This window comes from Diaphorina citri, unplaced genomic scaffold (genome assembly GCF_000475195.1).
Source record: "Diaphorina citri unplaced genomic scaffold, Diaci psyllid genome assembly version 1.1 scaffold26, whole genome shotgun sequence".
NCBI classification, from domain to species: Eukaryota; Metazoa; Arthropoda; class Insecta; order Hemiptera; family Psyllidae; genus Diaphorina; species Diaphorina citri.
The window spans coordinates 38219-61581 of NW_007377464.1; the positions used below are offsets into that span (position 1 = coordinate 38219).

The 23363-nt window shown below is 38.4% G+C and overlaps 2 protein-coding genes across 4 annotated transcripts; one reads left to right on the top strand and one right to left on the bottom strand.

Annotated features, from left to right (window-relative positions):
* Positions 1-78: 78 nt before the first annotated feature.
* On the top strand, positions 79-551 carry LOC103510260 (protein DGCR6-like). The gene is made up of 2 exons (XM_008474913.2): positions 79-235; positions 400-551. The coding sequence occupies exons 1-2, from the start codon at positions 97-99 to the stop codon at positions 549-551; spliced, it is 291 nt and encodes a 96-aa protein (XP_008473135.1). The 5' UTR covers positions 79-96.
* LOC103510269 (band 7 protein AGAP004871-like) lies at positions 507-22145 on the bottom strand. Of its 3 annotated transcripts, XM_008474922.2 has the most exons (6): positions 21997-22145; positions 18020-18129; positions 16069-16224; positions 15081-15284; positions 14087-14142; positions 507-836 (listed from the first exon to the last, which is right to left on the bottom strand). In XM_008474922.2, exons 1-6 carry the CDS (start codon positions 22115-22117, stop codon positions 638-640), a joined length of 846 nt encoding a protein of 281 aa, XP_008473144.1. In that variant the 5' UTR covers positions 22118-22145; the 3' UTR covers positions 507-637. The 3 variants fall into 3 exon arrangements, with proteins under 3 accessions (XP_008473144.1, XP_026680208.1, XP_026680212.1); XM_026824407.1 differs by lacking the exons at positions 18020-18129; positions 21997-22145 and adding an exon at positions 17670-17782; XM_026824411.1 differs by lacking the exon at positions 14087-14142 and having other exon boundaries at positions 700-836.
* Between the last annotated feature and the right edge of the window lie 1218 nt (positions 22146-23363).

The following is a 23363-nucleotide window of genomic DNA, read 5'->3' on the forward strand; positions in this document are numbered from 1 at the left end:
CTATAAGTGCCTATATGACATGTTTCAGTCCTGTGCAAGCATTATAAATAAGCACTATATATTATTATTTACAGAAAATTCCAGGAGAAGATTTCAATGGAAATGTTGCAGACTCTTTCATCACTGTTGCTTGGTGACACAGTGTTCAGAATAGTGCAACACTTGATGGACATTCAACATGTAACAGAGCAACATTTGTATGAGAAACGGAATGCTTTGCTTAAATCTCATGAATGTAAGTATCCCCAAGTAGGTAGGTACTTTGGTTAATTGCCTCATAACAATTTTTGTGGATACCACAGCAGTTCCTTAAATTCATGAAAATCAAAATGACCATCATTGTTCTTTTATTTTGTACATCTTATCTCATCAATTTTTTTATTTTTTTTAATTTTTCAGTAAAGATGCAAGAACTAGATTTGAAAACAGACCTGAGCTTTTCTCAGCGAGTGTTGGAGAGAACAAGACTGTTGGAAATTCACAAGGAAGAAATCACTAGCATTAACTACTTTGAAGGTTTTATTTACCATCTACATAATGTTCTCACTTAATACGTGAGTTCTTCCACCCAACCACTGATTTTTTTGCACCTACTTATTATAGTGTCCCTAAGATATCTCAGCCTACCCCAAAAGAATTATTTCCAATTTCTCACCTGTAAATAGCGCAGTTGAAGCGCCGCAGGCGAATCACTGATGACCTCCGAGGCCTCTCTGAGAGCTCGCGAGGCCTTGTGTTCTCCTTCGGCCGCGATAACCTTAGCTCTGGCCTCTCTAGTAGCCTCTGCCTCAGCTGCCATGGCCCGTTGTAACTGAACGGGGAGTCTCACGTCCTTACTGTAGGGGGAAAATGAGGGTGGTTTTAGTGAAATTTAGTGTTGAGGTGCCGATGCACTGTAATAATAATAATAGTGCTTATTTATACTGCTCGCATAAGACTGAAAAGTCCCTTTACTCCAGCAGTAGGCTACTACTATTATTGTGGTTTACTGTAGGGGGAAAATGAGGGTGGTTTTAGTGAAATTTAGTGTTGAGGTGCCGATGCACTGTAATAATAATAATAACAATAACAGTGCTTATTTATACTGCTCGCATAGGACTGAAAAGACCCTTTACTCCAGCAGTAGGCTACTACTATTATTGTGGTCAAATTCTCAAATTGGATTGAGGATAAAATTTCATCCCTCGGCTGGGATTGAACCCACGCCCTCCTGTTTACCAGGCGAGCGCCTTGACCACTACACCACCGAGGCAGGTAGTGTTTGTTGATTGAGGATAAAATTTCATACCTCGGCTGGGATTGAACCCACGCCCTCCTGTTTACCAGGCGAGCGCCTTGACCACTAAACCACCGAGGCTTAGTCTGGCTGGGGGAATTTGAACAGAGAGTGTAGACCTGTTTAATCTGGCTAAGGGACTAACAGATAAAATTCCATACCTCGGCTGGGATTGAACCCACGCCCTCCTGTTTACCAGGCGAGCGCCTTGACCACTACACCACCAGGCAGGTAGTGTTTGTTAAGGTGTCTTTTTCGCTAGACTTGGTCTCGAGAGACCAGTTCGGAGTCTACCAAGTTCGTAGAGTTGTGTACACAGGTCATAGAGCGGTTTGAGGGTAGACCTTACCAAATAGAGCAGCGTTTCTCTAACTTTAGTCGACACAAACTTCAGCTATTTTTCTCAAGTTCTCTCGAGAGACCAGTTCGGAGTCTACCAAGTTCGTAGAGTTGTGTACACAGGTTATAGAGCGGTTTGAGGGTAGACCTTACCAAATAGAGCAGCGTTTCTCTAACTTTAGTCGACACAAACTTCAGCTATTTTTCTCAAGTTTAAGACGAGGAGGATTCAGCTCTAATTTCATTAGTTTGGGGTCGAGTGGATTGGAACACATCACATGCCTTCAGGCACACTCTTTTTGTCAAGGGTCTAGATTTATCTTGCCCTTAGGATCAATTTATTTGAAGAAAATCGAGCTTCGAGCTAGTGTAAATGGGGCTTACTGCATTATGTCTCAAGTTTAAGACGAGAAGGATTCAGCTCTAATTTTATTAGTTTGGGGTCGAGTGGATTGGAACACGTCACATGCCTTCAGGCACACTCTTTTTGCCAAGGGTCTAGATTTACCTTGCCCTTAGGATCAATTTATTTGATATTGATAACTGAGGACATGTGTATTTACCTACCTACCTGAAGCCAAATGTTAGGTTCCCACATTTTGCTAAAAAAAAAGGAAAAAATAACAATAAAAAAATATTTAGATAGGTACCTATTTTTTACCTACCTAGATATCTTCCCTATTTCCCTACCTAGATATTATTTTCCATTTTTTACTTCTTCCCCCCCTCCCCCCTTTCTGGTGTAGATATCTATAAATAGGTACCTAGCCAAGGTAAAGGGTCCGCCCTATCATACGTTATCTCAACATACATTATGCAAAACCTACTCTATAAATAGGGACTTTGGTTTTCAGCCCATTTATTATTCAGATAGAGCCATTTATAGTGCACATCAAAATTATCTAGGTTCTGGAATCTATATTTCATAGCATAATTGCATATCGAAGGTATCTAAGAATCTCTTTATATGATGTTCTATCGAGCTTTTTATCAATAGAATTTCTTTATATGCTACAGTAGCCAGTAGCCTGTTCCAGGAAAGCATGGGCTGATGAAAATCATTAGAACTGAATAAAACCTTGTTTATCCTGCCAAAATGAGACTGAAAAGTCCTTTTACTCCCGCAGTGTAAACAAGTCATCAGTGTAGGGCAGCCATCTTGTAATCAAAAGACCCAACCTCATGTAAATTACATGACTTTTACACTGGTACCTAACACTACAGTAGCCTGTTCCAGGAAAGTATGGGCTGATGAAAATCAATAGAATTAGAATAGAATAAAACCTTGTTTATCCTGCCAAAATGAGACTGAAAAGTCCCTTTACTCCCGCAGTCTAAACAAGTCATCAGTGTAGGGCAGCCATCTTGTAATCAAAAGACCCAACCTCATGTAAATTACATGACTTTTACACTGGTACCTAACTTTCATCTTCTTTATATTATAAAAACAAGATCCATTCATTCATTCACATTTCATAGTTCACACACTGATCGCTCTATCTCGAGAACCACAACACCTAGACTTTCATCTTCTTATATTATAAAAACAAGATCCATTCACTCATTCACATTTCATAGTTCACACACTGATCGCTCTATCTCGAGAACCACAACACCTAGAAATTGAAATTTGGTAGGAATATTCCTTGTATGGTCTAGGTGTGCAATAAGAAAGGATTTTGCGAAAATCTAAACCGATCTTGAGATCGGCTTGATCAATTTTTGATCGCTAAAATCTCCATAAGAAATACACAGAGTGCAGATATATACTGCGGGAGAGAAATGTTCCGCTCTCGACCAACATTTTGAGTTTCGTTTATGTTTTTAGTTTGATAACCATGCAGCTGTTGGGGGGAGTACTAAGGAAATCTGTGTGGAGACATAGACAGAGGAATATTCCCACTACAATCAACACAAGTTTCCTTTTATGAATCATGACATTATCTGCTGCTTCTGCTCACTGAAACAAAACCAACAACAGAGTTATAAAACATTCATAAGAAAAAAAGTTTTCTAGAATGGTGTTATTATCCCAAACTTTTCACATAGGAATTGACCATTTATTTATAATTTTTACAGAGGCATAGATAGAGGAATATTCCCACTACAATCAACACAAGTTTCCTTTTATGAATCATGACATAATCTGCTGCTTCTGCTCACTGAAACAAAACCAACGACAGAGTTATAACATTCATAAGAAAAAAAGTTTTCTAGAATGGTGTTATTATCCCAAACTTTTCACATAGGAATTGACCATTTATTTATAATTTTTACCCATTTGCAACTGCTCCGTTATACCTATGTGTTTTTTCCTATTCGATATGCATGACTTATTTTCCTTCTTTTTCATTTTTCTCTTCTCCTCCAACAGGTTTGATAGGAAGAGGGAATTGAATTTTTCCCAACTTTTCACATAGGAATCGACCATTTATTTATAATTTTTACCCATTTGCAACTGCTCCGTTATACCTATGTTTTTTTTCCTATTCGATATGCATGACTTATTTTCCTTCTTTTTCATTTTTCTCTTCTCCTCCAACAGGTTTGATAGGAAGAGGGAATTGTAAAACAGAGTTGTCACCCCAAAATCGAAGAAAGAAGGAAGACAGGATAGGAGAAAGCCAACTGTTTTAAGAATACACCTCATCTAGATGAAGTTTATTCTTAAACAGCTGTTTAAATAAAATCTGCCCCAGTGGGAATCAAACCCACAACCTAGCACTTACAAGGAAGACTAGCTGTTAAAAACATACTTACTTACCTTTTGATTTTTTGTTTTCTCGAGGTTTTACTGGGAATTCTTTTCCACTGTGTATGTGTAATACACGGTTCTATTGGATTCTAATGGAATGTTTTGATGGAGAATTTCAAGTCACCAAAGATCCAATGAAGATTCAGTTGCAAGTTAGAATACTAGACATGGTCCTCAGGTTGAGTCAGAACAATTTGTGACACTGGTCGTTTCTCTTGTAAGGTAATGCTTGAGAACTCCTAGCCTACTAATAATATGAGAGATCTACTCCATGAGGCTAGGCTAAGCTAGGCTTTGGTGAAAATGAACTTTTTTTGTTTAATATCCTAGCCCTTAAGCACACATGGCCCTGTCACTTAGAGTGTAAATAAATAAATAAATAAACTAGCCCTTAAAATAGGTAGGTACACAACAAATACACTGTTTTATATTTTTTATCATAATATTGCTAAAAACACAAAAAATCAAATGATATTATTGAGATAGATATAAAGTGAAGGCTTAGAACAAAAAAATCCCAACAGAGTTTTAGGTAGGTATATTTAATTTAAAAGACTGATTAAAACCCTTCTTTATTTTAAGCATCCATTTCTTTTCTCTCAAAAGTTACAAAATTCAAACCCTAAACAACAACCATAGTCCTCATACATTGAAATTGCATTACAGAGTTATGAAATTTGAAATGAAACCTTAAACCCCTTTTAGCTGTTAGCTTGCATAAATCACAAATAACTCCCAGTGTCCCAGCCCATGGTTTATTTCTTTGCAAAGTAAGTGAACATATCGATAGGTAGAGGGAATACAATGGTCGAATTCTTCTCTGATGAAATCGTGTTGAGAGTCTGAAAGGAAACAGAATAATGTTTTATTAAATGCATATGGTATTGAACGAAAGAAGTGAGCTCCAAGAACTCGACGATTTTGCATTTAGTTTTCCTGTTTGTAAATTCATTTCTTTGGCCAAAAATCTCGACCGATTTTTTCGATTTTGATGAAATTTGACAGAAATGTTCCTACGAAATTCCTGCATATGTTTCGTAAATTTGTACTGGACAAGTGTACAATTGTACATAGACACCCATTTCTCAATGATTAATAATTATAGATGGTCATTTTTGTTCGGTACAATATCATCACATTACATTTCTTCCCCATTTTCCTTTTGGGTCATAATTACGACATGTTATGAAATGGTAAAGTTATGAAATGGTAAAAAATCAAATTTTTACCAAGCAACATTGTATTATGTACATCTATAGATTATACTTGTAAATATAATTATGTATCTATATGTTGTAATATAAAATTTCCTACACTACGAAGGAGCATGTTTTTTGTCTATGTCTGTTGTAATTTCCCTGCCTTTGCTAAACATAGGTATTTGTGAGTAGCTCATTTATTTTTCACGAGCTTAAAGACAGTGGTAAATTATAGGAGACGAAAACTTTATCCAAAGTTCAGATAATGAGATCATTTAGGGCCTTTGTTTAAGGGTAGCTTGTTGCTGAATGGAGAGTAAAAAGTAAAAACCCACGTCACTTAAAAACTTGAGCAGTTATTTTTTATTTTAAAAAAGAAGTTTGATTGAGGGAACTGTAACTACTAAGGTCTTATCGTCCCGAAATCGAAGAGAGAAGGAAGACCACAAGCATATTTACCAGGCGAGCGCCTTGACCACTACGCCACCGAGGCAGGTCCTTCCGCTTACCTCTTGCGGGGGTACATCATAGGTGCGGGTTCTCAGATCTACACATACATAGGAGTCCATGCAGGGTAGAATGAAGAATATTCCGGGACCCTTAGCCCCTCCGGACACCAACCGTCCTAGGCGGAATATAACCGCTCTCTCGTACTCTTGAACCACCTGGAACCAGTACAAAATGGGTTAAAGGGACCTGTCGGAGCCCTAGTAATATTAAGTCTCCCAGGCGACCTGTCAGGTCTACCTGATAGTAAAATAAAGCCTGATAATGAGACGGCTTTGGACTCATTAATTAAAATTTCAGAAAGTAAATACGTGTATACGTAATACAATACCTACCACCCTACCAGAAAACAAATATGCCTCATATAAAATACAGAACAGACATACCTTACGACCCTGAAACGCTCACCAAGTCAATTCTAAGGGCCACGAATACATGGGACAAAGTATCCACTTAATTATTCAACAGGGGTCGAACAAAATTAGAGGGCTCCCTCAGTCCCGCCTCTAAAAGCCCCTAACTCCTACAAATCTACGCACGGACTTACTTTGGTTTAGGGGAAAACAGCCCTAAAGGATGGCTCCTTCTGAGATTTGATACCTCTTCTTTTCGTAATAGTAATATTCAACGGACCAGCGTAATCAACACCAGTATTCATAAAAGCCTTTTCAGCCTTGGCACTCGGTAGGTCGCCCATGACGGGAAACAAAGGCTTGGGATTGGACTTGAAACATAAGTTACATTATTTCTGTAGGCGACGCCTTACAATATCGCGGCAACCGAGAATCCAATATTTCTTTCTTAAAATGGATATTACAAGGTGAGGGCCCGTATGATAATTCTTGTTGTGATAATAATCAATTATCAAGTCCACAACATGATGCTTCTTCGGCAACACTATTGGGTGAATATGCTCATAGGCAAGAATTCTTGTTGTGATAATAATCAATTATCAAGTCCACAACATGATGCTTCTTCGGCAACACTATTGGGTGAATATGCTCATAGGCAAGATGGTTAGCATTAGATAAACGACCTCCACATCGCAGCAAACCATCCTTCATAAATGATCTAAGTTTCAAAAGATCATTTGAACACTTCTTATTGTTCTTTATGTTTTCAATGTCTTTTGAAAAAGAATAATCTTGAAGTTCTTGTAGCAGTTTTTCTTCAGCCACTTCCAGGTCTCGAACAGAAATTTCACCTTTAGGAAGCAATCGATTTCTTCAATATTTCGACTTTTTTCATATAAATATAGGCAAGATGGTTAGCATTAGATAAACGACCTCCACATCGCAGCAAACCATCCTTCATAAATGATCTAAGTTTCAAAAGATCATTTGAACACTTATTATTATTTTAAGAGGTTTGACAGAGGGAACTGTAACTGCTATGGTCTTATCGTCCCGAAATCGAAGAGAGAAGAAAGACAGGATAGGAAAAAGCCAGCCGCTCCGAGAACGAACATTATCCCATCAGGAAAAAATCCACCCCGGGCGGGAATCGAACCCGCGGCCTAGCGCTTACAAGGCAGACGCACTACCAACTAAGCTAACTAGGCTGGCACACTTCTTATTGTTCTTTAGGTTTTCAATGTCTTTTGAAAAAGAATAATCTTGAAGTTCTTGTAGCAGTTCTTCTTCAGCCACTTCCAGGTCTCGAACAGAAATTTCACCTTTAGGAAGCAATCGATTTCTTCAATATTTCGACTTTTTTCATATAGGGTAAATCGATATATCTCGGAAACCGTTTTATCGATAAATTTGGATATGTTTCAGGAAAGAATATTTGGCATATTTTCAGCCCCTAACTTAATCGATATATCTCGGAAACCGTTTTATCGATAAATTTGGATATGTTTTAGGAAAGAATAATTTGGCATATTTTCAGCCCCTAACTTGCGTTCTAAGAACGCTTTTTTTAGTTTTTTAGTTGCCAAAATCGATTTTTCTTAAATATCAGGAAAACCGATAAATAGATTTTCATGAAATTTTATAGGAAGGTGTAAAATAGTGTAATATGCACTGAGCTACGCAGTGTAATTTGGACTGAGCTACGGAGAGATTGTTCTATGAATTTTACGAGAAGGTTGCAAATGTAGATGTGCATTGCATAAAACGTGACTTCCATGTCAGTTCAAAGTTCAAAGACCAAGTTCAATTGAGTAATAGAGTAGTCAACACACAATTGAGTAGTCATAAGTCATAACTAACACAATTCAGAGTGTGATTCACAATGCTAACACAATTGAGAGAGAAATTCACAATCAAGTCCTCTGCTAGTTGGATGGTATGTTGTAGTGTAGAGTATATCGAGACAGGAATTTTGAATTCTCTCGCAAATGTCATTTGCACCTAGGAAATCTAAACTCGGATCTGGTTAAAGTTCTAAGCATAAGGACATCGGATGACTTTCAAGGCAATTCAAATCATTCTAATTCAAACGATCCTTGAACCAGTTAAGAGTTGGAACTAGAACTTGGTTTAATATGCAAACATGATGTCCAATAATATTGGATATTGCTTATTTGAGACTGTCAAAGACATAAAGTGTTCACGTAACTGATAAACAAAGACCAAACTTCTTCAAGAAACGAAAAGAGAAAAAAGAGAGGCAAAATTGGAGCATGAATTGGCTGATGCCACTAGCTCCTCTTATTTAAAAGTAACGTATAAGTGAGTAAGTATGTAACTCTTTGGAATGTTTGGATAAAGATAAGCAATGTTCAGAAAATTGTACGCAGTCACTAAATGGAATAAAATTCAAGGACCAAAAAATGTTCAAATCAAGGAGGATACAAGATCTCGAATCTCACAGGTCGACAGCGAATTGTAACACCATGGGGGAACAAAGTGTGATTGGAGTTTTTCCATAGAAGGAATAGAAGAAAACTACAGAGTATTCAACTTAAGGAACGACATGTTAAGAAGTACGTCATGTTATCCCATTGCACTAATTCAAATTGTTTGGAATACAATTCTAGGTTCAAAAAGTGTTCAAATTAAGGAGGATACAAGATCTTGAATCCCGCAGGTCGACAGCGAATTAAAACACCATGGGGGAACAAAGTGCGATTGGAGTTTTTCCATAGAAAAAATAGAAGAAAACTACAGAGTATTCAACTTAAGGAACGACATGTTAAGAAGTCCGTCATGTTATCCCATTGCACTAATTCAAATTGTTAACTCACACAACTTAATAAAACTAAATTTCCGAAAAAAGCGAAAAAATCAACAAGGATGAATACACAACAGAAGATGACAAATATTTTTAAAAACTAACACCTGGGATAGGTAACTATTTTGCTCGTTTAAAACAGGCTCCAAAATCTGTTTTCCATTAGTTAAAATAGAATTGTATTGAAATGAAAAATTAACCGAGTGAAAATTGACGAGGCTCCCATAAATAGGCTCCAAAATCTGTTTTCCATTAGTTAAAATAGAATTGTATTGAAATGAAAAATTAACCGAGTGAAAATTGACGAGGCTCCCATAACTAAACATACAAGAATTAAATGTCTAAAGACGCGTGATTTCACGGTTCAACTTTTTGTTGAACAACTCTTATTTGTTCAACTTTTTGTTGAAAGTTGAACAAACATTAGTTGTTCAACAAAAAATTGAACTGTGAGAGAGCGCCTTAATATACAAAATAGGAATGATAGAAAACAGTTTTTTCCTAAATGACATGCTATAATCTCTGTCCAAAGTTAGACTATCCATATGCTTAACAAAAACAGTCTTATCTATGCAAAAGTTCCTTCATAAGGGACCAAATCTAATCCAAAGCCATAAAAATAAAATAGGTGATTTAGTTCAACAAGAGATAAAAATAAACTATTACTTTATAATAAGTAATTATGTATATCTGATAGTTACGACATATCTCGATTTATTTATCACATTCAATATAAAAATATTCTAAAACCTAATAAAAAATTACTAACATGAAATTTGTTACCCTACTCATATAGGGAAAAATAATATACGAAATATAATAATAATAAGTACAAATGTCCCTCAGTTACATGCATACATAGTACATAATTAATCAAATTCTTAAGTAAGGGTTCACCCCAAGCAGGGGTAGGTACTATGGGTATTAATAAACTCTGTGATCATGAGTGATGTGAGTCATGAGTTCCACACATCAAAATCTCAAGAGTTGATGATTCAAAGAGAATTGGTTTAATGAATTGATTTTATTTTTTCTAATGAACTGAATCATATGAATTGAACACTCGGAAAGAGTTGAATATCTCATAGGTACCTAATAAATATCTCATACCTAGTTGAATATTTTTTTAGGTCAGCCTTTTCCACTCCAATTTTGCCATTTGTTCCCTGGTAAACCTTCTACCCGTAAATCCTTTTTTTACACAATTTCTTTCGGTTCTAGCTCAGATCTCCTTCTTGCAGGCACTTCTATACACGAACACAGTGATTACTTACCTCTGTTTACAAGCACCATGGTATAGTAAACCTTCTACCCGTAAATCCTTTTTTTACACAATTTCTATCGGTTCTAGCTCAGATCTCCTTCTTGCAGGCACTTCTATACACGAACACAGTGATTACTTACCTCTGTTTACAAGCACCATGGTATAAGCTGTCCACAAATTCCAACTTTGCAACTACATACTTCTTGCTATGTAGGTGAATACATAAGTATGAAAGAAGAGCCCATGCCACTGCACTAAAGCGAAATCTGCACCATGTAGGTACTTTACTCCGTCACTGCAGTTAAATGAAAATTTTGATAAGAAATTCGATAGAAAAACGAGGATTGAGGATTGCACTTTGCACTCTTTGCAGTTCGTTTTCGTTTTTTAATTTTTACTTCCTTCTGAGTTCTGACTTTCTGAGTTTGAGTTCTGACTTCTGCATTGTTTTGTTTTGATCTCGGCTCGATTTTCGATTCCTGTAATCGATTATCCAACTCGTATCGAACTCATCGATTTTTATGGGCGCATTTTTTCATTACAATAGATACCTACATTTATTTATTTATTTTTATTACTAGCCAAGGTAAGGAATGTAGATTTGACTTTTGCAAAGTGCAAGAAATCGAGAGTGCAATGTTAAGGTTTTCATTTTCCTTTGCGCGAATTTCGTTGAGAACAAAACCAGTTTTCTATAATAACTTTGATTTTTTTCTATTTCATTTCTGGAACTTTTTCAACAAATTTCATGGGCAAAATTTCAATCTTCAACCCTGAAACGAACCACAGATGAGAAATCTGTGGAAAACACGACTTTTTTTGGGCCACACGGAACTTGATGAAAAAATACGCCTGATAAAAACCATATCGGCCATAATAAAAATACGCCTATCGTTTAAACATGAAAATCGAAATTTTCGATTAATCGATTTGATTGGTTTTTCTTTTTTATCATCAAAATTCTATTTCATTTCTGGAACTTTTTCAACAAATTTCATAGGCAAAATTTCAATCTTCAACCCTGAAACGAACCACAGATGAGAAATCTGTGGAAAACACGGAACTTGATGAAAAAATACGCCTGATAAAAACCGTATCGGCCATAATAAAAATACGCCTATCGTTTAAACATTGAAAATCGAAATTTTCGATTAATCGATTTTGGTATTTTTGGTTGGGTTTGTTTGTTTGTTTGTTACGTTTAACGAGCTATTTAATTACTTGATTTTAAGCGGATCTGGCACAGGGGAGCGTGTTGAGGACGAGATTTTTGTGGGAATTTTGCTATAAATCCCACCATTAAAAAAAATACCCTGATGGTGGATTTCACCAACACAAACAATATGGTTCGTCAGACTGTCCCCATGTATTCCGTATGAGACGTCTCCTCTCATAGTTGTAGGGGGCAGAGTGGATCAATACAAGATAGACAGTGTTCCCCATGTATTCCGTATGAGACGTCTCTTATCATAGTTGTAGGGGGCAGAGTGGATCAATACAAGATAGACAGTGTCCAAACAGGGGGTGGATTTCACCAACACAAACAATATGGTTCGTCAGACTAATCGACCGTTAGTGATTATGCGCCATTTTTTCAAAATTCTGTTTCACCATTCTTTTGATTTCAGAAATCCTTTTGATTTCTGCAGTTGGTATTTCTGTAATATTATAAACGGTGTTCTGATTGGTTGAAATTTATTTTTACAAGCGCGGTATTGAGGATTGCCAGGTGGAATCACTTGAGGTAAGTCCTTGGGAGAGGAGAAGTGCGAATTGATCTTCCTGGTTAGGGGAGTCGGGGGGAATACTAAGGAAATCTATGAGGAGACATAGACAGAGGAATATTCCCACTACAATCAACACAAGTTTCCTTTCATGAACCATGACATTATCTGCTGCTTCTGCTCACTGAAACAAAACCAACAACAGAGTTATAACATTCACAAGAAAAAAGTTTTCTAGAATGGTGTTATTATGCAAAACACAATCAATATTATAATTATACCTAGGTATGTATTTTAGAGTTATAACTTATAACATTCACAAGAAAAAAGTTTTCTAGAATGGTGTTATTATGCAAAACACAATCAATATTATAATTATACCTAGGTATGTATTTTTCCTATTCCATATGCATGTCTTATATTCCTTCTTTTTCATTTTTCTAAAATCTGCCCCAGTGGGAATCACTTAGTGGTAAAAAACTGAATTTGGAAAAACTAGATGAACAACCTAGCACTTACAAGGAAGATTAGCTGTTAAAAACATACTTACTTACCTTTTGATTTTTTTTTTTTTCTTGAGGTTTTACTGGGAATTCTTTTCTACAGTGTATGTGTAATGCTTGGTTCTATTGGCTTCTAATGGAATGTTTTGATGGAGAATTTCATGATTTAAATATCTGCAAGAAAAGGTCAATATATTTAGATACCTAGGTACCTATTTTTTACCTACCTAGATATCTTCCCTATTTCCCTACCTAGATATTATTTTCCATTTTTTTACTTCTTCCCCCATCCCCCCCTTTCTGGTGTAGATATCCATAAATAGGTACCTAGCCAAGGTAAAGGGTCCGCCCATTCATACGTTATGTCAACATGAATTATGCAAAACCTACTCTATAAATAGGGACTTTGGTTTTCAGCCCATTTATTATTCAAATAGAGCCATTTATAGTGCACATCAAAATTATCAAGGTTCTGGAATCTATATTTCATAGCATAATTGCATATCGAAGGTATTTAAGAATCTCTTTATATGATGTTCTATCGAGCTTTTTATGAATAGAATTTCTTTATATGCTACAGTAGCCTGTTCCAGGAAAGTATGGGCTGATGAAAATCATTAGAAGAGAATAAAACCTTGTTTTCCGGCCAGGATGAGACTTTTTTTTAAGAGGTTTGACAGAGGGAACTGTAACTGCTATGGTCTTATCGTCCCGAAATCGAAGAGAGAAGGAAGACAGGATAGGAAAAAGCCAGCCGTTCCGAGAACGAACATTATCCCATCAGGATAAAATCCGCCCCGGGCGGAATTTTTTGAAATCAACCCCAATCAGATTGCTTGATCCAAGGATAAAATCCGCCTCGAGCGGGAATCGAACCCGCGGCCTAGCGCTTACAAGGCAGACGCACTATCAACTAAGCTAACTAGGCTGGCTAGGATGAGACTAAAAAGTCCTTTTACTCCCACAGTCTAAACAAGTCATCGCTGTAGGGCAGCCATCTTGTAATCAAAAGACCCAATCTCATGTAAATTACATGACTTTTACACTGGTAACTTTCATTACATGGTTTTACTTATCTTGAGATCTCTGTTTGTTTGTAATTTGTTTGTTTGGGTCAAAGCTTGTAACTAAAATTTGGGCCACTTCCACTGGTCCGATTGACCTAAATTTAGGGTAAGTTATGTATCTTGGATGACAATAGAATATTTCGTGGAATTCGACCCCCCCGCTCTCACCGTTTTCCATACAGGGTGTAACCTATGTTTTGTGGTCATATGTAATTATTATATACGAGTACTTTCATGGAACAGGCTACAGGTAGATAGGGGTTTTTTGCGCTTACATTTCCACTCGTTCCACTTTGATACCCCAATCCTCTGTGGCCTCATCCAATGCCAGCTTGTAAAGATAATAATCAAATACAATGTAAACTTATTCTTTTGTTATCAAAAGAAATTGAAATAGTACAATGTTAAATTATAATGATGTATGTAGGTAGAAATTATTCATACATGCACTCGGCCTCGTGAGGGCAAATCAGTAGCAGAAGAAGGAAGAAGAGGAAAAAGCCAGCCGAAATGCGGAACAGATAACATTCAACGAAAACGAACCGCACATGAAATTCTGATATTTTGAATTCAAACGGTACTTACATTATCTTGTAAGTTAACTACCTACCTATATGTCTGAGGCCTAGGTACCTAGGTCTCATGCTTTTTCCACGATACACTCCGACTGTCTGATAGACCCAAGTCTGTCAGACTTTCTGGGCGTGAGTGGCGGACATAGATACAGGTATCATATATTTTTTCTATGTACTCGTATTATGTACCTATTTATGTAAACTAGACTTCTATTAAGTATCAGGTATCCTGTATTCACAGATAACTATTGTTCTTTTGGAAAATCGATGCTGAAAAATAAATAATGGGAAGAATAGGTACTTCATGTGGAAGAATACTTTTCACTCAATGACACTTTAGCTGACGTGAGAGGGTAGTTCGAACAAAGCGGTCATTTATTATTTAGAAGCCAGCCGTTCCCAGAACGAACCTTATCCGTTCAGGATAAAATCCGCCCCGGGCGGGAATCGAACCAGCGTCCTAACGCTTACAAGATAGAAGCTACCTTCCAAGCTAACTAGGCTGGCTAAAGTTGTGAAAGAGGTCAACTTTAGCCTCTAAAGGCCCAAGGACTTTATGGGTTTTGTAGGCTTATAGGCCCAATGTCCAAAATTTTGGACAATATTGGATTGGGTCTTCCTGACTACAATAATAAAATTTTTGACACTGGGCCTTTAAAGGTTAACTCAAATAATTAATGATGTGATGTTTTACCTGCATGGTGTTAGAGATAGCTTCGCGCTCACTCAGTATCTCATGTAGAGGCCGCGTACCCATGACATTACGTAGCGTAGTTTGCGCTAATAGTTTGGTCGAGTGGTGCGCGTTAGCGACATTGGCGACGGAAATGGTCGCGTTACTGACGCGATAGTAGACAACCGCGTCCACGGACACCGTCACACTGTCCTTGGTTAATACCTGCGGACAAAATAAGGAGCATTTATACCATTGTTGAAGCCCGAAGCCTTTGTTTAAGGTTTAGGGCCTTTGTTTAGGGTTTAGGGCCTTTGTTTAAGGGTAGCTTGTTGCTGAATGAAGAGTAAAAGGTAAAAACCCACGTCACTTAAAAACTTGAGCAGTTATTTTTTATTTTTAAAAAGAGGTTTGATAGAGGGAACTGTAACTACTAAGGTCTTATCATCCCGAAATCGAAGAGAGAAGGAAGACAGGATAGGGGAAAGCCAGCTGTTCCGAGAACGAACATTATCCGTTCAGGATAAAATTCGCCTCGGGCGGAAATCGAGCCCGTGACACAACGCTTACAAGGCAGACGCTCCACAAGCTCACTAGACTGGCTTTATCAGTTATACAGTGACGACAAACTTGTTTACCAGGCGATCGATCGTCTTGACCACTACGCCACCGAGGCAGGTCCTTCCGCTTACCTCTTGCGGGGGTATTTTTTTTAAAGAGGTTTGATAGAGGGAACTGTAACTGCTAAGGTCTTATCATCCCGAAATCGAAGAAATAAGGAAGACAAGAGGAGAAAGTCAGCCGTTCCGAGAACGACCATTATCCGTTCAGGATAAAATCCGCCTCGGGCGGAAATCGAGCCCGTGACACAACGCTTACAAGGCAGACGCTTTATTCTCCACAAGCTCACTAGACTGGCTTTAAGCAGTTATACAGTGACGACAAACTTGTTTACCAGGCGATCGATCGTCTTGACCACTACGCCACCGAGGCAGATCCTTCGGCTTACCTCTTGCGGGGGTACATCATAGGTGCGGGTTCTCAGATCTACACATACATAGGAGTCCATGCAGGGTAGAATGAAGAATATACCCGGACCCTTAGCCCCTCCTGACACCAGCCGTCCTAGGCGGAATATAACCGCTCTCTCGTACTCTTGAACCACCTGGAACCAGTACAAAATGGGTTAAAGGGACCTGTCGGAGCCCGTTTTCACTTGTTCGAGAAAAAAAATTGTGTCGTGTGTAGTGGAAATCGAACCCGCGATCTAGCACTTACGAGGCTGGTGCACTACCTTCCAAACTAACTAGGCTTGCTAAAGAAATTGGATCAAGCTTACTAGGAGGTGCGTGAACGTAAAGAAGTTGAAGCACCGCGCCGCCCGGCCTATATTAACACATATGGACTTGAGCTTTACTCCAGACACAAAAATCCCACCACACTCGTATTTATGAACAAGAATGATCGTTCTTAGATCATCTTAGATCAGTCTCAAGTCAAAATTGACCAATCAAATGCCTTGAGACTATGCTTAGCACGAACTTAAGAGCCAGCATTTTGTTCTACCTTCCAAACTAACTACTAACTAGGCTTGCTAAAGAAATTGGATCAAGCTTACCAGGAGGTGCGTGAACGTAAAGAGTTTGAAGCACCGCGCCGCCCGGCCTATATTAACACATATGGACTTCAGCTTTACTCCAGATACAAAAATCCCACTCACTCACTTACACTCGTATTTATGAACAAGAATGATCGTTCTTAGATCAGTCTCAAGTCAAAATTGACCAATCAAATGCCTTGAGACTATGTGTGTAGTGGGAACACTCTCATTTTAACTACATTGCCTACAGGACATTTTGTGTCGTTCGGAAAAAAATCGTGTCGTGTGTAGTGTATCGAACCAGCGATCTAGGATCAAGCGTGCTGGGAGTCGCGCGAACGTCAAGAGTTCGAAGCGCTGCCGCCCGGCTCGGGCTAAAATAACACGTAGCTATGAACTTCAGCTTAACTCCAGAGTCCAGACACAAAAAGCCCACTCACTCACTCAGAGGCTTGGTGTAGTGTGGCAAACAACCTTAAAGGATGGCTCCTACGAATCTACGCATGGTCTTACTTTGGTGTACGGGCAAACAGCCTCAAAGGATGGCTCCTACGAATCTACGCATGGTCTTACTTTGGTGTACGGGCAAACAGCCCCAAAGGATGACTCCTACGAATCTACGCATGGTCTTACATTGGTTTAGGGTAGGGGAAAACAGCCCTAAAGGATGGGTAAAGCTTCTACGAATCTACGTATATGCACTTTGTTGTAGGGGCAAACAACCCTAAAGGATGTTAAGCTCCTAAGAATCTACTTATGGACTTACTTTGGTGTACGGGCAAACAGCCCCAAAGGATGGCTCCTACAAATCTACGCACGGACTTACTTTGGTTTAGGGGAAAACAGCCCTAAAGGATGGCTCCTACGAATCTACGCACGGACTTACTTTGGTTTAGGGGAAAACAGCCCTAAAGGATGGGTAAAGCTTCTACGAATCTACGTATATGCACTTTGTTGTAGGGGCAAACAACCCTAAAGGATAGCTCCTACGAATCTACTTGTGGACTTACTTTGAAGCAGACGAACAGAGAGAAGGGTAGCGTAATACCGACCAGGAACCAGGATAATCCTGTCATTAGAGATCCACAGATACCGGCATCAGATGGGTCAGCATTGTCCGCTGAAAATAGAGAAGAGAATACCTTGTTTATCCTGTTCAAATAGGGCTGAGAAGTCCCTTTATCCAATAAATATACCTTGTTTATCCTGTCCGAAAAGGGCTGAAAAGTCCCTTTATCCAATAATCCAATAAATATACCTAACCCTAAAGGATAGCTTCTACGAATCTACGTATATGCACTTTGTTGTAGGGGCAAATAACCCTAAAGGATAGCTCCTACGAATCTACTTGTGGACTTACTTTGAAGCAGACGAACAGAGAGAAGGGTAGCGTAATACCGACCAGGAACCAGGATAATCCTGTCATTAGAGATCCACAGATACCGGCATCAGATGGGTCAGCATTGTCCGCTGAAAATAGAGAAGAGAATACCTTGTTTATCCTGTTCAAATAGGGCTGAGAAGTCCCTTTATCCAATAAATATACCTTGTTTATCCTGTTCAAATAGGGCTGAAAAGTCCCTTTACCCAATAATCCAATAAATTTACCTTGTTTATCCTGTCCGAAAAGGGCTGAAAAGTCCCTTTACCCAATAATCCAATAAATATAGGTACCTTGTTTATCCTGCCCAAATAGGGCTGAAAAGTCCCTTTAGGTACTCCAGGAATCTAAAGAAGAGGTTGTTTATTTGATGGGGGTGGGGAAGAGAAGAACAAAAAAGTAAGCAACATTTTAGACCTTTGAAGAAGTCAGTCAACACGGAAAAAAATATTAAAAAATTAAATCACCTATACCTCGGTGTCTATTTTGAGTCAAACATGAGTATGAGTCAACACTCAAAAGTGTTTAGGTAGTTAATTATCCAATTAGGACATTAGTATAAATAGTTGGCCGTTAGTATAAACCTTTGATCTAAGACCATTCTACTGGTCTCTTGAAGTCTCTTTCATCCGGTAAATAATACCTGAAAATGGCTACTTTCCCTGTCGCGTATAATATCTCTAGTAGCGCGGTCAAACTTTCTTGGCTTGGCGGGGCGGAGCGCTACCGCGCTCCTTAATTAGGTTATTAAGTAAGTAATAATTACGTTTATTTATACCTAGTCAGGTTTCTAGGACATCTAGATAATACCTATTTACTTATTTAGGTGTCTTTTCTCACATAAAACTCATATTATGGCGTGTCATCATAATTAGAAGGCTCTTTTCCTATCATTTTGTCTTTTTTGTCTACGACAAAAGAGGAAAAAGCCATGAATTTTCTAAAACTTAATATGGCTGACTTCTCTATCACCTGAGTTTAACACTTGTAATACTATCAAGGCAATGGGGTCGAATCGCTCATAAAATGTTACAGGTTACTACTACTTTATTTATTGTTAAACGAAGGCAGAAAGCAAGGAAAGAACGAAGAAGAAGAAAAAGAAGGAAAAAATAGTGAAGAAAAAACGCCTTTAATTATTAGGGTGGGCACCACCTACCTTACAGATAATTAGGAGATAGATTTACATAACTACATTGAAGGTTTTATTTACCATCTCCATATGTAACTTTTTTTTTCTTCAGGGCTTTATTTTAAGTGGCAGTGGCAGGGTTAAGTCTCACTTACGTGAGCTCTTCCACCCAACCACTGATTTTTTGAACGTACTTGTTAGTATTCCAAAGATATCTCAATCCACCCTAAAAACAATATTTCAAATAAATCCTAAAATAAATATTCACAATTAACTTTCTCACCTGTAAATAGCGTAGTTGAAGCGCCGCAGGCGAATCACTGATGACCTCCGAGGCCTCTCTGAGAGCTCGCGAGGCCTTGTGTTCTCCTTCGGCCGCGATAAATATGTATCTACCTACATTATGGAAGTTACCTCTTGTCGATTTTCTGCCCCCTATCAAACTCGCGACCTCCAGCGTGCATGATGGACACTTTGAGCTGGTCTAAATATAACTTTAAAGTTATTGTTATCTATCAGTCGTAATTGAAAAGTAAAAATAAAAAGGGGAAGGTAATCTCAATAAATCCCAAGTTACCTACGTAAATAAACTTATAACTTTAGTCCAATCATCATGCAACCTACGTACGAGCTACGAGGTACCACCTACACTTCTTTGTAAAGTAAAAATGGAACACTAAACAAGCGCTAACAAAATACCGCCAACCGCTTCAGCTATCTTAACCAAAAGTTTCGTGTTGTATCCTTGTTATATTTGAGAGCTGCATACCGAATTTCAAGTCTCTAGGATTAAATGACATTTTTGGTTTGCCAACACTCACACTTAACTTATACTTTTTATAGGACTTAAAGTTGGCACGTAGGTACCTTACTGTTTGGTATTGGACGTTTCGGGTCTGAACTCCAGACCCGTCTTCAGCAAATTGTCAATGTGTTATCATTCGCGAACTCCGTTAACTTGTCAATTAGAGCATAAAAAACGGAAATGCGAAACAGATAACATTCAACGAAAACGAACCGCACATGAAATTCCGATATTTTGAATTCAAACGGTACTTACATTATCTTGTAAGTTAACTACCTACCTATATGTCTGATAATATTTTACAATATCTATGTACTCGTATTGTGTACCTATTTATGTAAACTAGACTTATATTAAGTATCAGGTATCCTGTATTCACAGATAACTATTGTTCTTTTGGAAAATCGATGCTGAAAAATATATCTATGTACTCGTATTGTGTACCTATTTATGTAAACTAGACTTATATTAAGTATCAGGTATCCTGTATTCACAGATAACTATTGTTCTTTTGGAAAATCGATGCTGAAAAATAAATAATGGGAAGAATACTTCATGTGGAAGAATACTTTTCACTCAATGGCACTTTAGCTGACGTGAGAGGGAAGTTCGAAGAACGAGGTCATTTATTATTTAGAAGCAAAAGGCTATAAGGGGACAGATAGGTGTAAAACGGGCTGCCATCTGACCCGAAATTCCGAGCAAGCGCGAAGAATACTTCATGTGGAAGAATACTTTTCACTCAATGACACTTTAGCTGACGTGAGAGGGTAGTTCGAACAAAGCGGTCATTTATTATTTAGAAGCAAAAGGCTATAAGGGGACAGATAGGTGTAAAACGGGCTGCCATCTGACCCGAAATTCCGAGCAAGCGACTCTACAATAGCATGTTGAAAGGGGAAAGTCACCATTCGTCACGCTTTCCGGTTGAAGATTTGACAAAATCCATTTTCCAAAACTAGGACCGCCATTGGACTGAGGGATCTGTCTCTCCAATGAAGAAATAAAGGGACACCCGAGGTCCCCATGTATTCCGTATGAGACGTCTCCTCTCATAGTTGTAGGGGGCAGAGTGGATCAATACAAGATAGACAGTGGCCATTGGACATCGAAAATTTCAGATTTCATTACTTTCCATAATATTCGTTCTCGGAACGGCTGGCTTTCTCCTATCCTGTCTTCCTTCTCTCTTCGATTTCGGGACGATAAGACCATAGCAGTTAATCAAAACGATGTTTTGGCACAAAAACTGGCCATTGCCACCATTGGAAAAAATTTCAGATTTCATTACGTTCCTTCCTATAGGTAAAGAAAGTTAAAATGGTACTTGGGATTCCTACTAAGCACACAATTTTCCGAGTTAACAATGGATCATTGAAGTTAAACAACGTTGCGCGTGGTTGGTATCCGATGGGTGACGATATGAGCAATCGCGTGCTGCTGTCTTCCCCCCCCCCCCCTGAAGCTGGGGGGGGTTAATTTTATGTGGGGCAAAAAAAAAAAATCATTACTTTCCTTCCTATAGGTAAAGAAAGTTAAAAGGGTACTTGGGATGGATTCCTACTAAGCACACAATTTTCCGAGTTAACGATGGATCATTGAAGTTAAACAACGTTGCGCGTGGTTGGTATCCGATGGGTGACAATATGAGCAATCGCGTGCTGCTGTCTTCCCCCCCCCCCTCAGGCTGGGTGGGGTTAATGTGAGGAGGCGGGTAGCCTGCCGTCGAATGAAGGGCAAAAAATCCGTCACAAAAGACCTATACACCGACCCTAAAAGCCTTATTTATTTTAATTTTGATGAAACTGGGCCCAACTTTTTTTTTTTATTATTATTATTTTTTTAATGCAATAGCACCAATTGAGTCGGCTACCTACCTAGGTACGTAGCGTAAGTATAAAAGGGGTACTGGCACCAACTACATTCGACCCCTCTTGCCTTGATGGTGGAATACTTCTTTGTTTTCTTCTAACAGCCTAGGAGGCTTGTTTATAAAAGTACAACGAGTTATCTCCTTACCTCCGAAAATTTTCTGCCTGTCCTTATTGTTGTGGGCCACATCGTTGGTGACAACAATGGCATGGTTGTTGATTTCTGTCTCCATCATATCGTCCCTACTATCTGACATTTCATGCATCATGGTTCATCCCCAACCAGGAAACAGGAGAGGAGTCCTGGAAACGAAAATCGGGAATAGTTAGAAACGGTATAAAAAACTAGTAATTCAGTGAATCAGGAATAGTTAGATGGAAACGATATGAAATAACTTTGTGATTCAGAAAACTATAGAACTTAACCAGAAAATGGGCCCTTACAAACCCCCTCAAGGTCCGATCAATCCCAAAATTTTCAACGAAAAAAATCGTCATTTAGGCCATTAGAATGCCAAAGTTAATTAAAATCGAAAAAAAAAAAAAATTATTGCGGGTTATGGTGAAAAGATAAAATAAATCTTCAGGCATTAGGAAGCCCTGAAGTTCTAGCTCATAAGCTTGTAACTTACCTATGGGGTTCTGGGTACATCGAAGAATCAACTTGGGAAGAAGACTTTGTATCTATATATACCTACCGACCAATAGGTCAGTAGGTACATACGTGCAATATACCTAAAAAGAGAATACTTACGTGACAAAAGGTTAACAAATCGTCCGTCCTAACAGTGGGTCCAGAAATTAAATCAAAACAATAATCAGATGCGTACGGCCTTATTGACAGAGGTCCCGTGAGAGTGCAGCACAAGACAGTGGAGATTTCACCGAAGTCCATTTTGCCCGCACTGGCCGTTTTGCCCACCCTTCCCCTAATAGGTATACCATAGCCACCTGTTGATTGTGTAGTTGTAAGTTCAATATGTTGAAATACGGCTTTGAACAATCAAGAGTTTCTTATGGCCGGGGTCAAAATAGGAGTTTAAAATCGATTTAACTCTTGGATTAAGCATAAGCAATCAGCTCCATATACGAAAAGCCCACTAAGAGGCTTAACAACCCTAAAGTATGGGTAATAAGCTTCTACGAACCTACACTACGAAGCAATCTGATGGATTTCAAAATTTTCAGGCAATCATATTGCTCAAGTTGAACCGAGTTTAAACTCTGTGGTCCCGGCTATTGACTATCAGGTAGACCTGACAGGTACGCCTATCAGGTCTATCTGACAATGGTAGTACCAAAATAAAATCGATTTAACTCTTGGATTAAGCATAAGCAATCAGCTCCATATACGAAAAGCCCACTAAGAGGCTTAGGGGCAAACAACCCTAAAGGCTAAAGGATGGGTAATAAGCTTCTACGAATCTACACTACGAAGCAATCTGATGGATTTCAAAATTTTCAGGCAATCATATTGCTCAAGTTAAACCGAGTTTAAACTCTGTGGTCCCGGCT

What these genes read in the sequence shown, in the direction of transcription:
- LOC103510260 (XM_008474913.2), top strand. Translation starts at nt 97, where the DNA reads ATGGAAATGTTGCAGACTCTTTCATCACTGTTGCTTGGTGACACAGTG. An exon ending in TTTGCTTAAATCTCATGAAT is followed by an intron (nt 236 to 399) that starts GTAAGTATCCCC and finishes TTAATTTTTCAG; the next exon opens with TAAAGATGCAAGAACTAGAT.
- LOC103510269 (XM_008474922.2), bottom strand. Translation starts at nt 22,117, where the DNA reads ATGATGCATGAAATGTCAGATAGTAGGGACGATATGATGGAGACAGAA. An exon ending in CAGGCAGAAAATTTTCGGAG is followed by an intron (nt 18,130 to 21,996) that starts GTAAGGAGATAA and finishes CTCTATTTTCAG; the next exon opens with CGGACAATGCTGACCCATCT. An exon ending in CTCTGTTCGTCTGCTTCAAA is followed by an intron (nt 16,225 to 18,019) that starts GTAAGTCCACAA and finishes TACTGGTTCCAG; the next exon opens with GTGGTTCAAGAGTACGAGAG.